This window comes from Lissotriton helveticus, chromosome 5_1, assembly GCF_964261635.1.
Source record: "Lissotriton helveticus chromosome 5_1, aLisHel1.1, whole genome shotgun sequence".
Taxonomy (NCBI): Eukaryota; Metazoa; Chordata; class Amphibia; order Caudata; family Salamandridae; genus Lissotriton; species Lissotriton helveticus.
In genome coordinates this window covers 492,490,020-492,514,728 of record NC_136065.1, presented here as the reverse complement: position 1 = coordinate 492,514,728, position 24,709 = coordinate 492,490,020, and the positions used below count along the sequence as shown (strand labels likewise).

At 43.5% G+C, this 24,709-nt stretch overlaps 1 protein-coding gene across 1 annotated transcript in view; it reads right to left on the bottom strand.

Moving 5' to 3' along the window:
* The window catches only part of LOC144754689 (protein-arginine deiminase type-2-like), a 641,882-nt gene extending 628,537 nt beyond the window's left edge, over positions 1-13,345 (bottom strand). The window contains exon 1 of the mRNA XM_078642812.1: positions 12,881-13,345. Within this exon, the coding sequence (XP_078498938.1) occupies positions 12,881-12,975 (95 nt within the window). The 5' untranslated portion in view covers positions 12,976-13,345. The remainder of the gene's footprint in view (positions 1-12,880) is intronic.
* Between the last annotated feature and the right edge of the window lie 11,364 nt (positions 13,346-24,709).

Below are 24,709 nucleotides of genomic sequence, written 5' to 3'. Positions count from 1 at the left end.
GACCAGCTGGAAGACTAGGACCTACTACTGTGCACGGTAGACGTGTGCTCGTTGTACACCTCGATACCCCATGACATGGGTTTAGAAGCTGTAGAGATGGCACTCAACGGATCTACATTGGACACTGATTTACAAGTACTATTGATGGAACTTATGATATTCACCTTGTACCATAGCTACTTTAAAGTCAATGACAACTGGTTTCACCAACTATACGGGACTTCTATGGGTAATTGCGCAGCACCATCCAATGCCAATTTATTCATGAAGATGTTCGAGGAGACGCACATCCTGAATGACCCAGCCTGGCAAACACACGGTAGATTATACCTCAGGTTTATAGATGACATTTTTATACTGTGGTCAGGCACAAGTATAACCCTCCACAATTTTCTGGAGCACTGGAACAACATCACCGGTCGATTTCAATTCACCTGGAACTATGATAATCACAGTATTCATTTTCTGGATGTAGAAATCCAAAGACAAGATGGCAAAGTATCAACCACAATTTTTCGCAAACCTACGGATCGCAATTCGATTCTACACTTCAACAGCTTCCACCGACCAGGTCTCAAACTAAACTTACCCTACTCGCAACTGTTAAGGGTCAAGCGCATCGTGTCCTCTCACAAGGACAGCCAACAAGAGTTGAAAAACACACTTGAGAGATTCAAGGATCGTGGCTATCCACAAGAGACATTAGACAGAGCGGCAGCACGATGTGAGAAGATCAATCGCAAAGATTTGCTTCAAGTAAAACCCAAAGCAGGAAACACACGCATGGTGGTGGTATCCAAATACACCACCCTCAGCAACAAATTCAGGATAATCATATCTAAACATTGGTCACTCTTAAGTACTGAACCCGATTTTCAAGGCGCATTCGCCCAACAGGCGATCTTTGCTTACACCAGAGGACGCAACCTAAATGAGATACTCACGAGACCCTGTGATCAACATCCCTCAGTGACATACAGGGGACTCATGCCATGCTACAATTGTAGCAATTGTCATAACGCCATAACAGGGAACTACACCAACCATCCCATGAAAGGCAATAAAATCAAGTTGAAGGTGAATGCCACATGTAATTCATCAAATGTCATATACATGCTGAAATGCCCGTGTGGCTTATGCTACGTAGGCCATACAGAAAGGAAAATACGAGTGCGAATACTCGAGCACAAGAGTAATATACGGACCAAAAACATCAAGTCCACCGTAGCAGCGCACTTTCTTGAGAAGCATCACAATGTGGCACAGTTGAAGTTCCTTGTTTTGGAACAGATCAAACCCACCAGAGACAACAAAAACACTCTTTTGAAAAGAGAGAACTACTGGATCCGTTACATGGCGACGATGCAACCTAACGGTTTGAATGATAGGATGGAATTCCTATGTTATCTGTGATTTATATGTGCACATGCTGAGAACTCTCCATACTTATCTCGCACTTAATATTATGTATTATTATTCATACATCATGAGTATATGTTTGTTATAACTGATGTAACTTCATCTTTGAGCTGTCTTGTTTACGTCTTTGCGTATTATCATATTGCACCCCATGTTTCTACACACCTAGCAAGTTTGACATACCCAGTATCTTTCATTCATAACCTAGCTCACTAGCGATTTCACCATTCTAAGATGGCGACCCTCACACGGATATAGGATCTCAGTCCGTTTTCAGTGTTTGCACCATCAACACGCCGGTATTAACACCACGCCCTAAACACGTTAGCTTCAGCTACGTTGCGGAATACGCGGAAGCCCTGAGTACCCTGCGGAGTTTCTTCGCTTATCAGTAAGTACCTCACACGAGGACGCGTTATGCGAATCAACCCACTATCTTAATTGTTCCCTAATGGCTTGTTCCCGCTTCCTTATTTTATCAGGTTCACGGATAGACCAGACTATGGTCCATGTAAGTGAACCCTGTTATTGTATTGTGAGCATAATATTGAGGGGGCCAACGATTGCGGCTCTTAAACACACGTGCACACATTGACTTAAAATCGAGCACTAGACGCACAGCATGAAGTAAGAGCACACGCGCAGATTAATGGTTTAAGACACCATCGTTTTAACTTCCACTGATATTCTTAATCGCACCACCGGTTGCAACAGAGTCCTCTGATACTTATCACTGATTGTTTACTGCAGACGTCAACACGGCACATTCGCCATCAGGAGCTTTAACACAGAGCATGATATTAACGCATGAATTTATCACACATTTACCACTAATAGACCATATCAATAATGTCAGATAGACACACTATTGGACTCACACACTTTCTTTACTTGTAGAGCGATCCCCTGACGGAGGACCATCTCAGCGCCCGAAATGCATTGGGAATAGAAAACAGGGATCATTCATGTATTTATGACAAGGAAACCGTGATGTTACTTACAAGGATGATATGAACTTTATGAAAACAACCATGAAAATAATGAGTTGATGAATAAAAAAGACTTCAAAGCAAAACTCTTAGAATTCAACAAAACTTTATTGTTTGACAAATGTGAACAAGACTTTTTCAGTCTTTTACAAGCAGTGCACAGAGGAGCCTTCCCCCATGCTGGGGTAGCTTTGTAATAGTCTTGTTATATTGTACGCTGTGTGGACTAGACAGCGATACCACTGTAGCACGCAACAGACCATAAACATTAGAATACTTCAGAATAATTAGGCTGTGCGAGTCCTACCACTCTCTTTGTTTAGGAGATAATTGATAAAAGCTCTTAAACAGTTTGAGTTGAAAGAGCAGGTTGTATCAATAAACCTGCTCTTCCAACTCAACCTGTTTAAGAGCTTTTATCAATTATCAAGAATTCTATCAATTATTATAGTGCTCAATTATCTTTACAATTAAATGGTTACTGGGACGTCTGTGACCCAAAATTAGATGTTATAAATAGTGATATTGGAGGCCAAGAAACTACAGATTGTTTTGGCGATCTGGAAGTTTGTCTTTTGAATGGCCAATATAGTTTAAACTAGCAAGCTCATAATACATTGAGTTGAGCTCACTTATTTCACCTTTATCTCTTGTATAATATATAAGGATTGTCATGAGTTAATTGATTGATTTGAAAGTGATTATGATCATTTTGTGTTGAGAATTAACAGTAAATTGCAATGCACCAGAGTGAAGTCAAAATGAGTCAGAGCATTTACTATAAGCTTGTGGTAGAGCGAGAAAGAAGACCAGACGAAAGTGTAGCTGGTACTCCAATGTTCAATCCACACTGGGTTCAGTGCTACCAGGGTGGTAGTTGCCAGTGACCGGATAGCAATTAACTACTATTTTGAAAGTGGCATTCACCGCATATTGAAACCCTGCGCCTGGTCCGTTAGCGACGTCAATGGGCCTGGTCAGGAGAAGCTTCGCCGATCACACCAGTGTGGACTGAACATTGGACTACCAGCTACAGGAGCGCATAGTAAATGCATTAGGATTCATCTCAAATCATCCTTCTTGGATAAACGCGTTATCGGATACGCCTTTCCTTACATACTATAGTGTCCTGAAGAAGCCCATGTTTGAGCAAAACGTGTTGGCTGTTTATACCTTGTGAAGCACAACAGAAAATAAAAGACATCTCAATATTAATAAATCTGTAACGGATTGTGTTTACATATTTGTATGTGTCTAAATGTTTGTTTTCTATATATTGCCTCTCATCCAATCAAACTAAGTCTCTACATCCACGTTGTCTAACACTAATGCCCTTCAAGCGCTCACCTGCATTCCATGGTTCCATAAGACTTCAGGCTTAGAAAGTGAGGAGACAGTAGATGGAAGAGAACAAAGCAGCAGTTCCAAAATGGAGGATGGATATGAATGTGGAAAATGTGTAAGTCGCATATTATTTGTGCATTGGGGACCCTGAGGTGCTTGGATAGATGGGCTTAAATTGTGTTTGTGTATTCTAGACGCGGAGGGTTGGTTATCCTTTATTTTGGGCTGGGCAGGTGGCTGACTGCTCTACTCTAAATGCGGCCACTGGTATATGTTGTCAGGCTGATTTATCACTGTATTTCAGCTGTATTGAAAAGTATCCTAATACTGCTCTTGAAACACATCAATGGACAGATATCGGTCCCGCCCTACCACCTTAGAGACAGGTTGTGGTGTTTGAGACTGTGTAACATGAATTCAAATCCTAACTTCTTCATGTGATTAATTTGTGTTTGCAATAAGTGGAGGCATCCTGAAGTAATTAAGTACCGAGTGTGTGCTGTACAATCTTTTTTCATATATGCTTTAATTTATTATGTGTTACTTAAATTATAATATTTTTGTCCATTCTTAATGTGCATACCAAAAAGTTGTATATACCTTGACTTACTCGTGACAATACTGTCTGGGTATTATGTCTTACATTTTTCCAAATAAATATTTAGAAATTAATGATTTTAATAAATGTCACTAAATACAGTGATGTACTGTAATCTAGTAAAATGAAATAATGACCATACAAATAATGTTATGCTAATGCTTAGCAAACAGATTCATTCAGCAGGTGTATAACATTTTAAAACGCTGTCAAGTTATGAATGACTGGGCTTTGTTTTTAATCCTAAAACAAAGCTGTATGCTTGGGGGCAGATTTATGTCGGACTTGCGCCACGTTTACGCCGCTGTTGCGTCACGCAACGGCGCGGAAACCTGGCGCATCCCTGCGACCTATTTACAACGTGACGCATCTAGGCAGATGCGTCACGTTATAAAGCTCTGCGCCACATGAAACCTGCGTCAGGTTTCATGTGGGCGTTCTGTCGCAGGGTGGGCGTTCCCTCGTAGGAAAGCCCCGTAAAACTGACGCAGTAAAATCTACAAGATTTCACTGAGTCAGTTTTACGACGCTGCTGGGTCAAATCCTTACGCCTGCTTGAAGCAGGTGTAAGGAGTGACGCACCACGTTATGTGTGGGTGGCCTCTGTACATTGCAGGAGTTGCGTCGCACTTGCGACGCTACTCCAGCAATGCACCGCCTGTACACCACAAGATGCGTCACGCATCTGCCCTTCCTTGCACCATGGTGCGCCGCATTGTAAATGCGGCGCATCTGTGGTGCCGCAAGGAGGGAATTGCGTGACGCATCAGTTCTGGCGCATCCCTGCTGATTTCAGAGATGCGCCAGAGCTCATAAATCTGCCCCTTGGTTTATAAGCAGAACTTTATGCACGCCTTAATAAATCTCTTTATCGAAGCTTTTAACATCTTCACTTGCTCCGAGAATGCGGTTAAAGAGATTTGCCTTATGAAATTCGAGTGTTTTATTGCTACAGGCATGGCGGGGCGCCAGCAAGAGAAAGAAATAAGCCGTCAGCAACAGTAAGGAAACAGCAAAGATAGCAGTTGAAATGTAATACGAGTATTTGAACCAAAATATGTGTAGAAGTGTTATCAACAGGGACGTTGTCATGCTTCACCTTGCCTTACTCTTTCTTAATTTAGACTTGTGAATTCCGTTAACAGTGGGGCTCTTAAAATGTGCAGCTCATCATTTGTCTGCAGCATTAACATTGATCGGGAAAGGAATGCAACAAGCTATTTCAGACGAGCATCTTTACATGATTCCAAAACGCGGACCCTCCGGCTGAAAACGCCGCACATGTTGCTCTTCCGAGTGACCTCCAACCTTCAAGCTGCTGAAAACGTCTGGACAGAAGGCAACCCATCTTTGTCACCTTTAGCTTTTCCTCCTGTCCACAGACCCATGTTTTATTTCTTACTTCCCAGAAATGCTACTAACGATTCTATTGGTGTTGCCCACATTTTCTACCTCTTCCACCACTTCTTTTAAACCAACTTGAAAGTGACAATGCCAAAGGACACACGACATGTGCATTAGTTGCACGTTTATTGTGATTTCGTAATTTCTAAAAGCTCTTACTTACAAATTAGGAAGAAGCACAGCTTGGCTCTTTTGCCCACATCAACAGGATGGAATAATAGATGTGAAAAATGCATAACAATAATTAGCCTCAAACATTTTCTATTCAATTTCCTGTTACCAATACTGGAACAGTTGGTCCTCACTGTTTCATGGTCAAAGGTTGAATCAGCCCTCCTGGGATTGGAACCTGCGTCCTTCAGGTTACAGACAGATCTCTGCAAAGGAGTCACTAACACTACCACAATAGCTTTAACTGCTGAAGTGGAGAACATGAGGAGACAATGAACTTAATCAGGATACAATTTGGAATGCAGAGTGAGGAATGTGCAAACATAGTTATCATATTTGGGTATGGAAGGTGCACTTGAAGGAATACAAAGGTATAGTCCTGCATTCCCTTCAGATATGTTACGGTGTGCATAGAGGAAGGTATGTGACTGCACCACATATAATGATAGCTAAGGAAAAGGTTAACCACCTTTACGAGACATGAAATAAGCTGCTTTTTTTAATCTCATCCAGGAAGGAGAATGATGAAAGCAATGGTAATGTAATGGCTTTTTGGCTGTGACAGCAAACTGCTGATGTCCGAATAGCTATCCATATGTGCAAGGGAGTATGAGTGTGTGATATTTTCCAGACTGCAGAAGTAGAAAGCTTGTCTCTGAAGGGAGCAGACCTGTGCTGGAATGGATAACACCTTGTGTTAGAGGGACTTGTAAGACCAGATATTTCACAAAAGGAAGACATTGAACCAAAGTGCCCCAAGAGCTGGTTAGCATGGATATAGGTCTCATCAAGCTGCTAGCAACCGGCGTACCGGAGGATCTCCATATCATGCAGCCATGCTTCAAGCAGTGCAGTGAACCATAGAGGAGTTACCAGACCAGTCAATTCCTTGCGCAAGCAGCAAGTGAGTGATACATAGTGAAATACCCCTACGGCTGACTAAAGTAGTGGGGAAGCTTCAGGGTACCAGGTAGGTTTCAGGGTCACATAAAGGAAAGGGACCTTCCTATAGGCATCAGCTTTCAGTCATTATCAAACTCTACATATCATCCAATGAAGGAGTTAAAGGGTAGCCTGTCACATATTTGAGCCAGAGAGAATCATGGGGGACTGACCTCAACCAACTACACATGACAGAGGTACAATGTTATCTCTAATTGAGTAGAGTACGTGTAAGCCACTTCTGAGTACTATAAGATCTGGAAGGGAACAGTTGTTACTGCCTACACTGGACAAAGGGGGAAAGGTTGCTCCATCACTAGGAATTGCTGTACAGTATGGGTATGTCTGTGTGCCACATATAGGTTAGTGTACTTCACTTCTTGTTGTACTTGGCTGTCCTATATACATTTACTCTTCTGTGTCATGGCCTTCATAATAAACTTTCAGAATATGGCACTCAACCAGCTTTGTGCATCTGATTCTTATTGAGAGGATGCATGTTAGAGGGTTTTCTAGGCAGGTAGCTGGGAGGTAGACACATCATTTGCATTTATATAAAAAGAGGTTTATCCGAACGGTGCAATTTACAAGCACAGTACGAAGTGGTAGCACTCCTGCGTAGGTAACCACCAAACCATTACCACAAAAGGATTACCAAATGAGGACATGCATAGCGCAATAGCGTGGAAACCAGGACTACACATGGTTATAAAGTATGAAATGCAAGGCTGGAGTCATTTCTTCAAGATCACAAAATGCAGTTGAGTAACTACTGGTACATATCTATATAAAGTATCTTCCAAAATTAAAATATATGTTAATGTAGAAAACTGAAAAATTATTCAGTTTTAATCTGTCTCAAATACACTGCATTTGCGCCTCTCACCATGTCTATAACTTTTCACCTTGATGACCTAAGCAAGAAAGACGAACTTTATGAGTAAACACAATTTTACATCATTTTTAGGACATCTTCAAAGCCTTTCGCATAATCTATGGATAGGGAACGACACACTGCAGATTCAGCAAAAGCTCATTCATCTGCAACACGAAATACAGCACACACGTATATTACCAACTTCTACGGGAAAACAAAGTTTCACTTCATTCACCACAATAGTGGTTGCAAGGCAAGATAATTTTGTGATGCACAGATTACTTTGTTTGCCTAAATCCTCTTTTTACAAATTATAAAACTGAATTACTGAACTTCAAAATACACGACAGTCAATTGGCTGTTTCTGTGGAAATAAACCCCATGGACCTCAAGGCTTTACGCCCCCTTTAACATCATGCCACAAGCACATTAGATTCCTTAATGAAACTTTCATCTAATTCAAGAACCAAGCTACCAAACCTTTTCAGAGAAGAGGGTAGAAGCTCACCCTTGTACATGAGGTCACACTTGAGCTGCATGCATTCAACTGTAAGGGGGCCACCAAGTTCTCATACTCCTACGCATCAGTGTGGACAACACGTCAATGTGAACAACCCATCATTAACAGAAAATACTAAACTCCACTCTGGTGCTCTTTAAGCACAGTGTTTCAAGCAATAGCCCTTGTAAAGCAACCAGAAATATGACCTTATACACGCATCATTAAAATAAATTATTTCTTAGTCCAGTCCACATCCTATTCAATACTATCATTGGGTGCACTTATGAGATGTCTTCACAAAAAAAACAGTCTACCCTGTGAGAAAGTCTCCATCTCAGGCTGAACAAACACAATCCACAGCCAAGCTACAGCAACGCTCAAAATCCACCACAGGTCGCATCAAATATCCAGATGTTCGCTTTTCAAGAAACACCATAACCTTCTAAGACTCTAGAATGGGCTCTCCCTTGTGCTTAGCTTGCCCAATCTCCAATTGTTCTCAAAGGCACCTGGCTGCTTGATTCAGACGATTCAATCTACTTATTGCTGATCTCTGGAACAATCTATCGAGCAAGCCTAAGAAGCTAAACGTGAAAGCCTACATTGCTGAGTCATCTACTGTAGCCCACGTTTTCTTGGGCTTTAGTCATCCTTCAGCCTACAACAGCAGCGCCCAAGGCCAAAATAAAGTTTTGCCATTACATCCTCCAACAAAAACAAATATGATTGATCAGCCTTCCCCACTTATGTAAACAACTCTACTGTCATATCTATTCCATACTCTTTTAATAAATTGATTTTCAATCTCTGTAAAGAATTCCAAATTAAGGGGCCCATTATGATGTCGGGCAGATTGCCTCCGCCAGGCTGGCGGTAGCCACCGCGGGCCTGACGGAGGCAATCCGCCTGACACCTATGCCGTATTAGGATGGCGGGGGGAGCGCGGCGGACGTAAAGACCGTCCGCCGCTTTACCGCCGCGGTCGCCTTGCGACCGCGGCGGAAAGGGAATAATATGGTGGCGGTGTCCAATGGACACCGCCAGCCATATTACAATGGTTGGTGTAAGGGGCCTTTCCGCGGCGGCAATGCCACCACGGAAATGCAGGCTGTGTGTGCTGTGGGGGCCGCCTGCGGGGCCCCCAGGTGATGGCAGAGGTGGGGGATCACAGGGGGGGTACCTATGGTACCCCCCCACATTTGCATATGCAAAGCGGCAGGCACCGCGCGGTGCCTGCAGTTTTGCATATGCAAATGCGTTCAGTATTCTTTAGCATTGTGGCGGGCGGTGCAGAGTGCACCGCCCGCCACAATGCTAAACATGTAGGGTGTGCCCGCCACTGTGGCGGGCACATTCTAATTCCCCCTACGGGACCCCCGCCCTTATGGCGGGCGGTCCCGTTCTCCGTTATGTCCGCCCGCCATCCTAATGACCCTCTAAGTCTTCACTACATTAATCACCTAAAGCAAAATGAAGGAAGAACAGTTGGAATGAAAAAAAACACTGAATTATCTGGTCCATTATATTATGCTTCACCGCCAATGACAGGGTGTGATGCCTTAGAATAAACGTTTCTTAGTCTTAAAATTGGCTGTGTATGTGGTGCCCCAAGGAAGAACACTGAATGCTTTTCCAAGCTGTCTGCTTTTGATTCCATTGATTCCGTTCTGCCACTATCAAGCAGGCTTTCACCAGAAAGGTGGTGATTAAATCTCACTACTGCTACCCAACACATTCTTAATACGACCTCTACTCTTGGAATTCTGTTTCTGAGTCACATGCTTTAATTTGGAACATGTACAGAGCAGACGTCTCAGTAACGTTCCGCGATCCCTTACTTTCTTCAGAATGTGCCTGTCATGATTGTGAAATTGCATCACAGGATTGTTTTGCACTGACTGTTCAGAAGAAATTCAATAGGTAATTTATCTCTTGTTCACAATAAGGCACTTTACTACACATAAAGACTAAATGAATGAGTGTGGAGGTTTTCATTAAATATTTAGCCATATTCTTCTCTAAGCAGAACAACACCACCATCTTGGGAGGTGCAGCACTCTGAAATCTTGAGAAATGAACCAACACGACATCTGTGTGCCATTGTCACTACTACTAATCCCTGTTTGTATCATCTACTGCTCCAAATACTGGTCTAGTCAGTATTTGAATATACTGTTTTTAAACTTGTTTTCACATAGTTTTATCTTTAGATGTAATCATACAGGCTTTTAATACCTCTATAAAATGAGATGTTAACCTTTTTTTATTTTCTTTAAGGAGGGCAAGCCCTAGATACATGTATTGCTTTTGGTGTCGCTGCTGTTTTCTGTTGAAAATGATTCTTAATCTATAGGACAAATTAATAACGTACATGCTGTCCCGTTTGTACAAAGGATATTATACCAACTAATTACTTTGGGGTTATCTTTTAACACACGTAATTGCCACTATTTTGGACATCTTGAAGAACCTTAAATCTAAATACTTGTCTACTTTCATTGATTAACACATATGAAAAAAAAAGTTGCATCTTCCTCTGACCGGTCTTCCCAATACCTCTTCAGTGTATATTGCACATATCCGAAGACTGACTGTAACACCTTTACTATGGCTGTAACTGAGTAAACCAGTTTCTGTAAGGCATCTTGTGTCGCTCCTCACTCAGCTCAAATACTGCAGTGTCCAGCAGATTTTGGCAGGACTGGAACGCAAAAAATATTGATTGCAGCTTAAGGTGTTACATTGATTGAACATTTCAAAGAGTTGACTATGTTCTAGTAAAAAGTAATTTTAATTGACCAATGCAAGATGTACAAAAAAGGCTAGGTACATCAGCATTTAAACCTAGCAGGTCCCGTCGATGTAAGCAGAGATAACATGTTAAATATTTCCACCACTAGATCGTTTAACAAATCACTTAGCAAGTCAAATTTCGAAATCAGGATATCAGAAGTGTCAAAAAGGCAGCTAATTGAATATGATGCATTTGAGAGGGTAATAGAAAGACCACAGAGGAAGCAAGGGGTATCAGAATACAACAATCATTTCAAACAATTCTCAAACATGAGTAGATATCTACAACCTCCCGCAGGAAACAACTGTGTTATTTTCAAGTCGCAGACTGGCAACCAGTGCAGGTCAAATTTAGCATCATTTACGAGTTTATTTAAGCTTGCCTCTTCAGTTACAGCTGCATGAATCTAAGAAGAACCACACGACAGCTCTATGCGACGCCTCTGCAATCCCTAGAGGCTACCTAAAATGTGCTAAGGTTATTGGATCTGCACATAATCTTTTTGGCTACTCATTTTGCATTTCTTTGTGATACCCTCAACCTTGTTTCCTCAAGAATACTCTTGGATGAGGCGTTGAATGTGTTGTTGTGGACTCTGCTGCCTCTCTGCTGGTGCTGTGTATTTATGAAAAAAATCTCTCTCTATGGTTATATGTTGTTACCACGAATTCCGTTGCAACGCATGCCTTTTCCACGCATGCGTTACCACGGAATTCGTTTTCCCCTCATCTTCTTTGCCACGTCGTTCTTACGTCATAAAGAGGAAACGGAAGTTTATTCCGCTTCCTCTCTTATGACACTGTTTTTTTCGGCACGGCGGGATCGTTTTTTTATGGGGGGGGAGACCCCCCCCAACCCCCCTTTTTAATCCTTCGGTTTTTTTTTTCGTGGTAAATACGATCGTTGAAGGCATACGCGTTGGAAAGACGTTTACGTGGTAAGTGCCTCGTTGTAAACGTTACGCGTAGTACTGCCTTCGTTGTTAATGATGTTTCCCCTCTCTATCTTTCATGCCAATTCTTTGTTGAGTTCTCTGTTTTTCTGTTGAAGCTCCTTCCTTTCTGGGGGGCAGTTTGAGTCACATTTTGTGTAGCTTACTGTTTCACGTTGCTATCCGCTACTTCTTAAACATGACTACCTGTGTGGGGGAGGGCACTTTCTACTTGGGCTATCTAGCTGAGCTCCCCTGTCTAGCAGATTGTCGCTTATCTATCTTGGTGTTTCTTTTGAGTTTCTAATGGTGCGCTGTTTTGCCCTTTAGGTGATTTACTCTCTGTGTAGCTCTCCTGCTTCTGGACTATGACCTATCCAACTAGACCAATCCCCTGAGTTAATTTCTCCTTTTCACTATTCGTTTTCTCTCCTGGGATCTCCCACCCATGCAGGAAGTTTTGTTGATCCGGGAACGTGTCTCTCTAGCGCCCCTCTTATCTGCAGTGGGTCCTAGGTTATACTGGTTTTCTCTGTAAGGAGAAACAGAAGGGTCACTATTCTTTCTATTTCATCTATTTATAAGTAACCCTTCTTCTTTCATGATAATGGGTTATTCATGAACGTTTTTTTTCTATAAGTAACACAAATAAAGAGCAAAGTAGTATCTCCCCTGGACCTTTCCAGAATGTTCGCCTGTCTGCCCTGCTATCATTTTGAGGTGCCAGACTCCCAGTTTACCAGGTGAGTGCTGTGAGCTTCATCTTCGCTGCTTTTGGGGTCCACTTCACATACGCTATTCTCCAAGATAGTGATATACGGGAGGTCGGTCCTGTATTTGGAGGATATGTAATTTTAGGGATGCCCAGTTTCTGCAAGGAAGGTCCCGCACACGTGGGCGGTCACTCACCCGTTGATGTCTATGGTGAGACGGGTCCCCAGGACGCACACCGCCTGCACTCGCTCCCCGCGCTCCAGCCGAAGGGTTCGTGTCCGGGCCGCCATCCTGGTTTCTGCTTCTCTTTAAAGCTGGATGGCGCTTCACACCTTCACGCGCCTTGACCACTGTCTCACTCTTTAACCCTTTCACGGCCCCGCTTCCCTCGCGCAGACCTGCTCTCGCGCCTCGTTGACTAACGGTGTGCCCTCGTGCACCTTTGCCCTGCAGACTGTCCTGCGCGCGCTCCTCCCCACCCTTGTCCTCGTGCACCCAGTCGCTCCTGATCTGTCCTCGCGACACTCGGTGTCCCGCAGTCGTCGTTTTTTGCTCCGTCCTAGCTCTTCCGTCTCCCTGGCGTTCTGTCCTGCGCGCAGCTTGTTACTTGGTGTCCCACTATCCTCCCCGCTGCTCCCAGACACGTTGCCTGCTCCTCCTCTAGCTGCAGGTGACACTGTAGACCCGGTCGACACGCGCTCTCAAAAGCGTCCTTCTGCCGGCCACTGGACCCGCCCACCTACTACATCAATGGGTGAATCTCCTGTCCAGTTTGATTTCCCGCCCCCTCGCCTAAAATAACCCATGGTCAAGTTTTCAAAGTGCCAACAAGTTTACAAATTGATGAAAGTTAAGTAGGAGAATGGAATGTGAACACAAAAGCCTGTGTGACAGGTAGATGAAATGAGGAAGACAGGATACCTCAACGTAGGTACTGGGAGGGACCCCTGACTTACAGTGAAATACAGTGTACCTTCTGGTCATTCTTCACACCAACAGTGGGTACTCCACGATCTAGGAAAAGGAAAGGAAACTACATTTACAGAAAGTAATCATTACCGCAAAGAGAAACCCCTTACTCCATAGAACTAGGATTCCTGTTCCACGACAATCAGAGATGGAATGTTGACGAAGGAGGGAGTGTTCACCCCAGAGACATTATATGCATACCTCTTGTAGTAATACATTTGTTCAGTGTGCCACTGAACCAATCTTACCTGGCTGATGAGCCCTAAAAAGGGCGAAACTGGTTCTGGCTTGCTTGTGTTGCAGTTCAGGGAGGACCTGGCCTGGCAATTCGGGCTGGACTGTTTTAATCGGAACAGGGTCAAAACTGATTTGCATATGGTTGGTCCCAAACTGAGGCGGCATGGGGAATAAAAGGATGGATTGGGTTGTTGATGGCTGAGATCATTTCAAGCATTCCATCCATCATTTTGTTTTTGGAGTCCTAACTCTTAGTCACAGAATGCACAATCTCTCTGCTCTTGAGCTTTCCATGACTCAGGAAAGCTCATGAGAGGACAGATGGGGCGGGCAGTCTGAGGCAGCATTACCTAGTTGGCTGTGGCCTGTCACCTCACGGGCACCTTTGTTAATTTATTAATTAATAAATCCTCCAGTTGCATTAGCCAGTGTACTGTGATCTTTACATTGTCGAGGGGTTCTTGGGCTGGAACTTACCAGTGAGGAAGGTCTTATGATAAGCCAACCAGCTTTGTATTCACATTGATAAAAAGAGTGCACATATTGGAGTAGACTCTGGTTTGATGTATGACATCATGTTTTATCTCAGCAAAAGGGTACAGGTTAAGATTTAAACATTAGAAAATCATCAAGGATGGGTAAAATGGTTGTGCAAAATACCTTGCTGATTATTGGGCAGTGCACTGAGTTTTCCAAAATCGAGCCTGCAGGGGTCTAGTGTATAGGATATAAAAGAGACATGCCATATAGGATGAAGAGAATAATAAGATATACACAGGAAAACCAGAATATGAGGAACATGTTTAAGTAATGGACATGAAGGTAAAAGATTTGTTACTGAAATACCATGATGTCTTTAGTTGCTAAGTAGGTGATCTGAAAGGGAACAAATCCAATATTAAAATAAAAAAGATATGGTTCCTAGCATAGAACAAGGGCTGTACCAGAAGCAACCAAAGGAGATGTAAAGGAAGGGTTGAAAGATTTGGAGGGGGCAGGTATAATCTAAAGGGCGGAAAACAAAGAATAACATTCACCAGTCGTAATATGTAAACGCACTAATGGTAACCATCCCTTTTACAAAGACCTTTGCTGAGTCACTAAATATATACAACTAGATAGCTATCCCCTTCAAAACACAAACCAAATGTTAGCTTTAAAAAGGGCAAAGGTTTTAAGTAAACTAGAGTCTGCGTGGCATCAGATCAGTTTACATTCAGAATCAAGAACTTCACACCTTTTGTGAGAACTGAGGCAATTTTTCGATCCAGAAGGTTACCATTATCGATGCTCTTGTATTATAACCTTTCAGTGGGAATAAACCCACCATCTTAACAGCCGATGGATTGACTACATGACTGGTGCAGTCTTGCCCAAATTGTAATGCTGGGTTTAATGATTTATCCATTTCTGAAGCGCTCAGCTACCCGCAACTATCTTAAAATACCCGCAAGGGTGTCCAGACACTAGGAAATAGTCCATTGAGTTGCAACAGGGATCCAAAGAAGAGACTAGTCATCGATCTGCTTATGAAAAATAGTGTGAGATTGATCTGAGGAGAGCATTCCAGGGATAGCATTCCAGACTTAAGTGTTAGATAACTGTTAAACTTACCACCTACCTTGGGGCATCTGATGTGAGGAATGCAGACAAGATTAGCAGATGCAGAATGCAATTAATGGGGGGGGGGGTGGAATAGTAGGAAAATCCTCTGAATATAGGCAAAGCTAGCGTGATGAAGTGCCTGATGGCAAAAGCAATGGGTTTTAAAAAAGAGCGTTTGGCTAAAGGTAGCCAATGAAGAGCATGAAGAAGTGGTGAAATATGACAGTACTTTTGATAACAAGAATGAGCATGAGTTCTGGATTGTTTGCCAGCATTTTAGGAAGTTTTTAGGGAGTCTGGGAAAGATGAAATTGCAGTAGTTCAGTTGGGCTATGATTGTAGCTTGAATAACTGTTTTATGGTAAAGAAGAGGAAGAAAAGGTGGGACGTTTGTCAGGATTTTATTGACAAAGAAACTAGCAGAAACAAGTTTGGATGTATGTGACTGAAAAGTAAGACTGGAGTCTAATATAACTATTAGATCACAGTCAGAAGAAGCAGCCAGAGCTGCTGAATCAGATTTTAGTGGCTGCCAGTTTGAATCCCTAATGGACAGAGGGCCAAAAGTTGGTATCTCCAATTTTGCTTGAGTTAAAATGAAGTGAGGTTCTATTCATCCAATGTGACTGAGGTCATGTAGATCTTGAATTCACACTAGAGGGACGTAGTGTCTCCCTTAAGTCTCAAGATCATTTATATTTTATCTGCAAATGCAAAAAGAATTATACCAAATGAAGAAATCAGAGACACAAGAGCTACGAAATATAAGTTAAAAAGAGCAGAGCTAAGTGTAGAGCCAAGAGGGACACTTTAGTAAATATGTTTTAATACAGAATGAAAAGGAGAAAGGAAAACAGATTGCATGAGATAAGAGGAAATGGCCACTCCACCCCAGCTGGAACTAAGCCTGCTTTTAGGATGGGGTGGGAGACTGTATCAAAGGCCGCAGAAAGATCCAAGCAGTTTAGAGCCACTACATTGCCAGCATCAAAGTGCATATGAAATTCGTTTACGCCTGTGACCAATATGATATCATACTATGTGATGAGTGGAAGCCCGACTGGTGACCCTCAAAGCATTCATTTGATTCTCATTGTAAGGTAGGTTGGAAACTAACAAAATATTCAATGATTTTCGAGGCAGGAGGGAGAAGAGAGAATAGATAGGTAGTTGACAAGAAATGAAGAATATAATGAGAGTTTATTTAGTAAGGGCACTACAACTGCGTGTTTACATACCGTAGGGACACAACATTAACAGAGTATGATTGAAAAGAACTGTAAGCAAAAGAGTGATTTGAAGGGAGCAGGGCTGCACATGCTTGACAGGACAGAGGTCAAGTAGCAAGTAAAAAGAAAAAGTTATAAGGTTAGCTCCAACTGCATTGGGCAAAAAAGGTAAAGGTATCCTTATTTGTTCTAGAGACTGTGATGGGCAAAATAGATGGAACAGATGAGTACTTAAAGTCAGTAGCCTCTTCACTGTTAGGCCCCCCCCCCCCCTCGTGCTAAGCATTTTCTTGGCTATTTGGGGTAGTTTGAACTTAAGCGCCGTAACTGTTTGTTCACAAAAGGTACCCATACCAAATGTGCACCCTTTTCTTCCAACATCCTGAGGATTCTAAAGGTACTAAGGGTTTGTGTATTCCCCTGGAAGGGACTAAGAAATTAGCCAAAATACACAAAATTGTACATTTTTTGGGAAAAAGTGCTGCAGAAGAAAGCGTCTGTTTTTTCCCTTTCAAATGGTATCAATGAAGGGTTTGTGGTGATAAAATCACCATCTTCCCTTCCCAGCTTTAAGGAACAGACAGACTTTTGATAGAAAACCCCAAATTCCTACACAGTTTTGGCATTTTACTGTGGTGTAGCCTATTTTTTGTGCTTTTAACCTCATTCCAGTTAGTGGTAAAAATGGGTGTGAAACCAATAATGGATCCCAGAAAGCTATACATTCTGGAAAGTAGATAACATTTTCAATTCAGCAAGGGGTCGTTTGTGTAGATCCTTAAAGGTTTTCACCTGTAACTTTTTTTAAGGGTGGCAGAATTTTTCAAAGCAATATACTGTTATATCTGCTGGACCCTTCTGGTTTCAGGGATATATAGGACGTGTAGGTTCACCAAGAACCCGAAGTACCCAGAGCCAATAACTTAGCTGTGCTTTACAATGGTTTTTCATTGTGTACCGGGTTAACACCAATTCATTTATAAAGAGTGAAAAATAGGTATCAAGAAACCCTATTTATTTACAAAATGGGAACAAAATGTGGAGTTAGTTTAGAAGTGGTGGTTATTTGCACATCTCTAAATTTGTGGGTACCCATACTACCATGTCAATTAGAGGGCATTTTTCAAAATGCTTCTATTTTACACACTGTCTTACATTTGGAAGGCAGAAATGCATAGAAAGCCAATTTATAATACCACTTTTTCTACTATTCTGTGTTCCCCAAAGTCTCCCGGTAAAAATGGTACCTCACTTGTGTGGGTAGGCCTAGTGCCCACGACAGGAAATGGCCCAAAACGCAATATGGACAGCACATTTTTCCAGTGAAAACGGACCCTTTTTATGCACTGTGTCTAGCTGTGGATTTTGGACCCTAGCTCAGCCGGCACCCAGGAAAACCTAGAAAACCTGTACATTTTTTAAAACTAGACACCCAGGGGAATCCAGAATGTGGTAACTTGTACGGCTCTCATCATTTTCTGTTACCCAGAATCCCTTGTAAACCTCAAACACATTATTTTCACTTTTCTGTGATGGAAAGTTCTGGAATCTGTGGGGAGCAACAAACTTCCTCCCATCCAGCATTTTCCCAACTTTCCCAACAATAATGGTACCTCACTTTTTTGGGTAGACCTAGTGCTCGTGACAGGAAATACCCCACAACGTACTGTAAAGACTTCAAAATGATTGATCACAAAAAAAACTTGGTTTTGCGAGGGAGTGACCTGCATTTTTGGTCCCGGGCTCGGTGGGCATCTAGGGAAACCTACCAAACCCAGAAATGTCTGAAAACGAGACACCTGGGGCAGTTCAGGAGGTGTGGATTGCGTGCTGTCCTAATGTCTCCCTACCCAGAATCCCCAGCAAATCTCAAATTTAAGTTAAAAAAAAATCCTCACATTTCTGTTTGGGAAAGTTGTGGAATCACCAGGCTGACACAAATTTCCTATCACCCAGCATTCCACCAGGTCTCTTGATAAAAACACTACCTCACTTGTGTGGGTGGGCAGAGTACCCACGACAGAGAAGGCCCCAAAAATATGTTGTGGACACATCAAAATTATGCATAAAAAAATAACCTGGTTTTGCAAAGGGGTCACCGGCATTTTTGGTCCCGGGCTCGGCTAGGGAAACCTACCAAACCCAGACAGTTCTGAAAACTAGGCACCCGGGGGAGTCCATGGGGGTATGGCTTGCATGAATCCCCCAAAGCTTTCCTACCCAAAATCCCCTGCAAACCTCAGATTAGGAAAAAAACACATTTTCCTCATATTACTATGTGGGAAAGTTGTGGGATCACCAGCCAACACAAATTTCCTCCCACCAGGCATTCCCCCAGGTCTTCAGATAAAAATGCTACCTCCCTTGTGTGGGTGGGCCAAGTTAACGTGACAGGGAAGGTCCCAAAATTTATTGTGGGGACATCAGAATTTTCCTTACATTATTGTCTGGGATCACCATGCTTGCACACATTTCCTACCACCCGGCATTCCCCTTGGTCTCCCGATAAAAAATGATACCTCAGTAGTGTGGGTGTCCAATGCAGCCTAAAAACATATATAACATACAATATAGTGCTTAGAGCTTGTTTTGCTATGACCTCAATATCTGTGTTTTTGGCTTTTCCCAGTCATAGGCCCTAGGCCCACCCATACAAGTGAGGTATCATTTCACTTGGGGGGACCGAGGGGAATGCTGGGTTGTAGGAAATTTGTGCCAGTGTTATGATACCTCATAGAAATGTGAGAATTTTGTAACTAGATTTTAGGTTTGGTGTGGATTCTAGGTAAGAAAACATTGACACATCCTTGTCTACTTTTCAGAAATGTCTGGGCTTGGTAGGTTTCCCATGATGGTTGCCAAGCCCAGGGCCAAAAACACAGGTGCCCACCCTTGCAAAACCAGGATGTTTAGTGATAGATCATTTTGACATCCCCACAATACGTTTTGGGACCTTCCCTGTTGCAGGCATATGCCCCCCCCACACAAGTGAGGTACCATTTTTATTGGGAGACCTGGGGGAACACTGGGTGGTAGGAAATGTTTATCAGCCTGGTGACCCCACAACTTTCCCACACAGAAATGTGAGAACAATTTGATGTTTTTAGCTAAATTTGAATTTTGCAGGGGATTATGGGTTAAACTCCTCCGGGTTTCTAGTTTTCAGAAATGTCTGGGTTTGGTAGGTTTCCCTAGATCGACACTGAGCCCAGGACTAAAACGCAAGAGCCTCCTTTGCAAAAACAGGTTGTGTTGTGACAGATAAGGGGGCACCTGGGTTTTTGTTCCTGGGCTTGGCGGACATCTCAGTAAACCTACCAAACCCTGACATTTCTGAAAACTAGACACCCAGGGGAGTCCAGTAAGTTGTGGCTTTCTTGGATCCCCGAAGCTTTCATGCCCTGAATCCCCTACAATCCTCATATTTAGCTATAAAAAAAAATCACATTTTCGTGTGGGTTCAGTGTGCCAGCACAGATTTCGTACCACCCAGGATTCCTCTCTGTTTCCTGATAAAAACGATACGTCAATGTTGAAGCTGCCTAACAATAACAACTGATCAGCTTGTAGACTGAAGTCATTCATCAAAAAATGACCTGGACAAAATGACTATTATGTTAGTGGGGAGTGATAGACTAGTAAGATTTTCATGTTAGATTGACAAGAAATAATAATGGATAGTGTAGAAAATGTTTGCAGTGTGTACCTCCAGATTTTTGCCTGATCTGTTTTTGCTGGCTGTAGAACTCTGTACACTTTACCCTTGCAACCATTAGTGAAGTGGCTGTGCTCCCCTTTATTAAAATGCCTGAATTGGCATAACCATAATTGACATATTTACAGTACCTATAATCTCTAGCATATGGTACAAAGTGTACCCAGGGCCTGTAAGTTAAATGTCACTAATGGACTTCCACACCCATTGTACAATACACAACAGCGGCAGTGCAAACATGACCTACCATTTTAGTCTGACTAAAGCAGTTTTTGCGCTGCAATTCGACCTGTTAAAATAACCCCAGGTGAAAACCATCCTTTTAAATGCCAATAAGGCACCCTTAGTAGACCTGGGTGCATGGGATTTATTAATCACTTCTGGGTTATTGGTTTAATCACATAAAGAAAAATATCCACCATGTCACCCACAACCTAGAGGGTGCATGGTATTTAAAAGTCGGACATGTAGAAATTTAAGGTTAAACGTCCTTGCAGTGATTAGCACCTAAACTCTATGTTCACTGTAGCAAGGCTACATAGAGAAACACATGCATGCAATATTAAACTTAATAATGCTTTTTTCGACTATGAAACTACTTGTAATTTCATTCATGAACTCTTTGTAATATTTATTAATAACTCAATTCACTGATGAAATCACATTTTGAATAAATACTAAAGAAATGCACTTTTATAAAGCTACATTTTCCACTCATAAAGCCTCTGGAGAATAATTTGTTTACCCTCCAGTGACAGCCCTCTGAATGCCCAAATCCTGAATGGGGGGTGAAAACCACTCCAGGAGCATATACAAAGGCCTGGGTGTGAGGAGATGTTTATATTCCTGTAGCAGGATAACCATTTTGGCAGTGCCAAAGAATGTAATAAACTTCAAAGGGGCCTCCCCTGCCAAAGATAAATGTCAGATGACACCTACACATGTCCCTTCTTTGTTCCCCTCGGTTAGCTAGGCTCCAATCACAGTGGGGAAGGAACGTCCCCCAGAATTAGTTTGAAGTGTCCATATCTCTGGAGTGGTCACACAGGCTTTGCACAATAGAGAAGGGTCTCACCATCTTGAATTAGGTGGCGAGGGTTATTGTTGAATTGTTTGAAGTGGGGCACACATGAAACACTTAACAAGTGTGTAGAGTAGTAACCCCTGGCAACTTTTCACCCATTAATTAGGAAGGAGCTAAGTGTCACTCCTATCCATAAGCTAGAATCAGGCATCACAAGTACCCTCTCAGAATACTACTGGGCCAGAGGAAGAGCAGATGATGTTGAACTCGCTGTCACAGTCCAAATTAAGAACTCTGATGGACTGGACCTGCTCTCGCTTGTACCTAGAATGACTAAGTGGAATCCAAGTGTCATGAGGCTGACCTTCTGTTTAAGCTTCAGGAACACAAAAAGTGACAGGAGGCCTTTCATGCAGCTCCCCAGCTCGCCAGCTCTGGACCCTCCTGGTGAGTTCTGCTGGAGTGACTCTTGACACCCAACTGCTGTTCCGAAGGCCCTTGGACCCTTGGCTGTGTCAAAGAATACTTCTTTTAACACCCTAAGAAACCTTGTACTTAGACAATTTTTGGCTCCAAAGACCATGGTGGGTGTACTATTGAAGACTCTGCTCTGCGGGGAGTTATTGCTGCTGGGACGATTGCAGCATTTCACTGACTGCTGCATTCCCCTGACCTCGCCGCACCCGCTCCGCGGGTGCCGCATCGCACTCTGGGTCAGAGGTAACTGGACGCCTTGAAGGAGCTGTCGAGTGCAGGGTATTGCTGGGGGCACGCAACAGGGCTGCGAGCGTTGCAGGGACTCCATCTCCCAGGAGTCCCTGCCTGACCTACAGCTACCATCTGGTCCGCTCTCCTTGTTGCTCCGCCCACAGCCCACCGGAGGGTATTTTAACCGCCAGCCTACACGTACCTCGTGGGTGTACTATTGAAGACTCTGCTCTGCGGGGAGTTATTGCTGCTGGGACAATTGCAGCATTTCACTGACTTCTGCATTCCCCTGACCTCGCCGCACCCGCTCCGCGGGTGCCGCATCGCACTCTGGGTCAGAGGTAACTGGACGCCTTGAAGGAGCTGTCGAGTGCGGGCTCTTGCTGGGGGCACGCAACAGGGCTGCGAGCGTTGCAGGGACTCCATCTCCCAGGAGTCCCTGCCTGACCTACAGCTACCATCTGGTCCGCTCTCCTTGTTGCTCCGCCCACAGCCTGTAACCGCCCTTACTTATTGGCTGCTGTGCCCCGCTGCGCGGGAGCGTCGCCGGGCGAAGACCGGGCCAAGAGCGGGCCCGTTTGTGCCCGTTCGTGACAGTTCGTGGCCGGGCCGGGCCCCTCCCGATTCTGTTATTTCTCCTTGCTGTACATCCGTAGTGTGGGGAGATGTCCTGCAGAGAAACAAGGAGCAAGTCATCCTTAGCGGGAGCAGCTATCACTGGAGGTATGGAGAAATTCTTAGTAAGAGCTAATACCCTTATTGATACCGAAATAAACGCTCTCGAGAAGCGTTTATCAAAGGAACTATCAACCAACAAAAGATCCTCCCTTGGTACTCTGGCTAGTGCCAAAACCCCGGACCGGCTTAAAGAGACTAGTATTACTCCCACCACGACCTCATCTCTAAAATCAGTGGAGATCAACTCGGCGTCACCTGATTTGGACATATTGGTTAATGAAATTTTTCCTAAAACTGATATGGTTCTTGACATTAATATGCCCATTTCCCCGGATCCAGTTGTTATTTGTGATTCTATACCAAATGGGGTTAATGAGGGGGCCACAGTCAAACGTAAAAGGCCATTTAATTCAGAAGCAGGAGGCAAAACAAAATCTGCCAAACTTCGACATGAAACCCTTAACCCCACACTTGGATCATCCCACTCCGTATCTAGCACGGATTATTCTTTAGAGACCTTGGGAGCCCTTCTTAAATCCTTTTTATTCCCCCTAGAGTCTAAACTGGAACGTATTGAACTTCGTCTGTCCAATATTGAGAAAACCACAGCTGCTATTCTAGCCAGACTCCCTGAGTCTAATTCACCCTCAAACCCCCCTAACCATCAAATTTCCCCTACTAATCTAGGACTCCCTCTAGTGATCACTGCTGTCCCTTGCAACCCCCATGGGCAATCCAGCCCTGCCACAAAGTAGCAATTTTACTATTCCACCTTTGCTACCTGTGGGTCCAGTACATCCTACGACCGTTACTAATGGGGCTACATCTAATGGTCATATAGCTTCCCCACCCCCGGAAAAGTTCAATCCCAGACCACGTAGACCCGACCTGCCTCCTGAAGCTAATCGCTTCATGGTAGTCATGGCCTGTGTCCCCCCCTTAGAGGCTGGAGAAGGTGAGAACTTTCATTCACTTAAAAGTAAAGTCATCAAATGGCTGAATTGGAATAGACCCCTTCCGGCCCATTTTAATAATGAAATTATCATGGTGAGAAGGGTACCCTGGCTGGGTAAAACCAGAAAGTCTATAACTGGGGATTGTATCATGGTGAGTTTCCGAGACCCTAGGACAGTTTTGCACATATGTGCCGGGTTTAATAGATCACTCGATTCCACCATTCAGACACATCCAGTGTCCTTCTTCTTCCCCCCTACCCATATGCACTATGACCAAGGCCGAGGTAATTGGACGAGGGTTGAGCGGAGGGGTAGATTTCGTGGGTATGAAGCAAGACCGTTTTTTTTGCCCCTGGATACCCCCTTCTGTGATTTTAATTGATTCAAGTGCCTTAACGGGCTGGATGGAGTCGATTGACTGTCTCCAACCCTTGTCCCAGTCCCTATCCCCTTTACTACTGGTTACGGCCCAGTTGCAGCATTGGGTAATTGCTCAACTTTCACTCCAGCACCTGTAACGATCACTACCACTAACCTGGTACATTTACTTTCCCAGGGAACCGACACCGTTGACAACAGTTTAGTAGCAGTTATGGGTCAATGTCTAGTACCCGTAACATCCTCTACTCGGGTGCACACACCCCCCCAGGGAGCCAACCCCCCTGTCCCTCCCCATTTTTCCGTTTCCACTGTTTCCCTAGTTGCCACTAACCCCCCATTCTCTAATGTACCCAAGGCCATTGATACAGCCTCCTGTATTCCTGGCTTTAAATTTGCCAGTTGGAATATTGCTTGCTGGAGACGGCAAATGTCGTCCTTGGGCTGGAGTGAAACCCTTTCCGAGTTTGATGTCTTATGTTTACAAGAGACCTGGGTAACTACTGATATCATCCTCGATGTGTC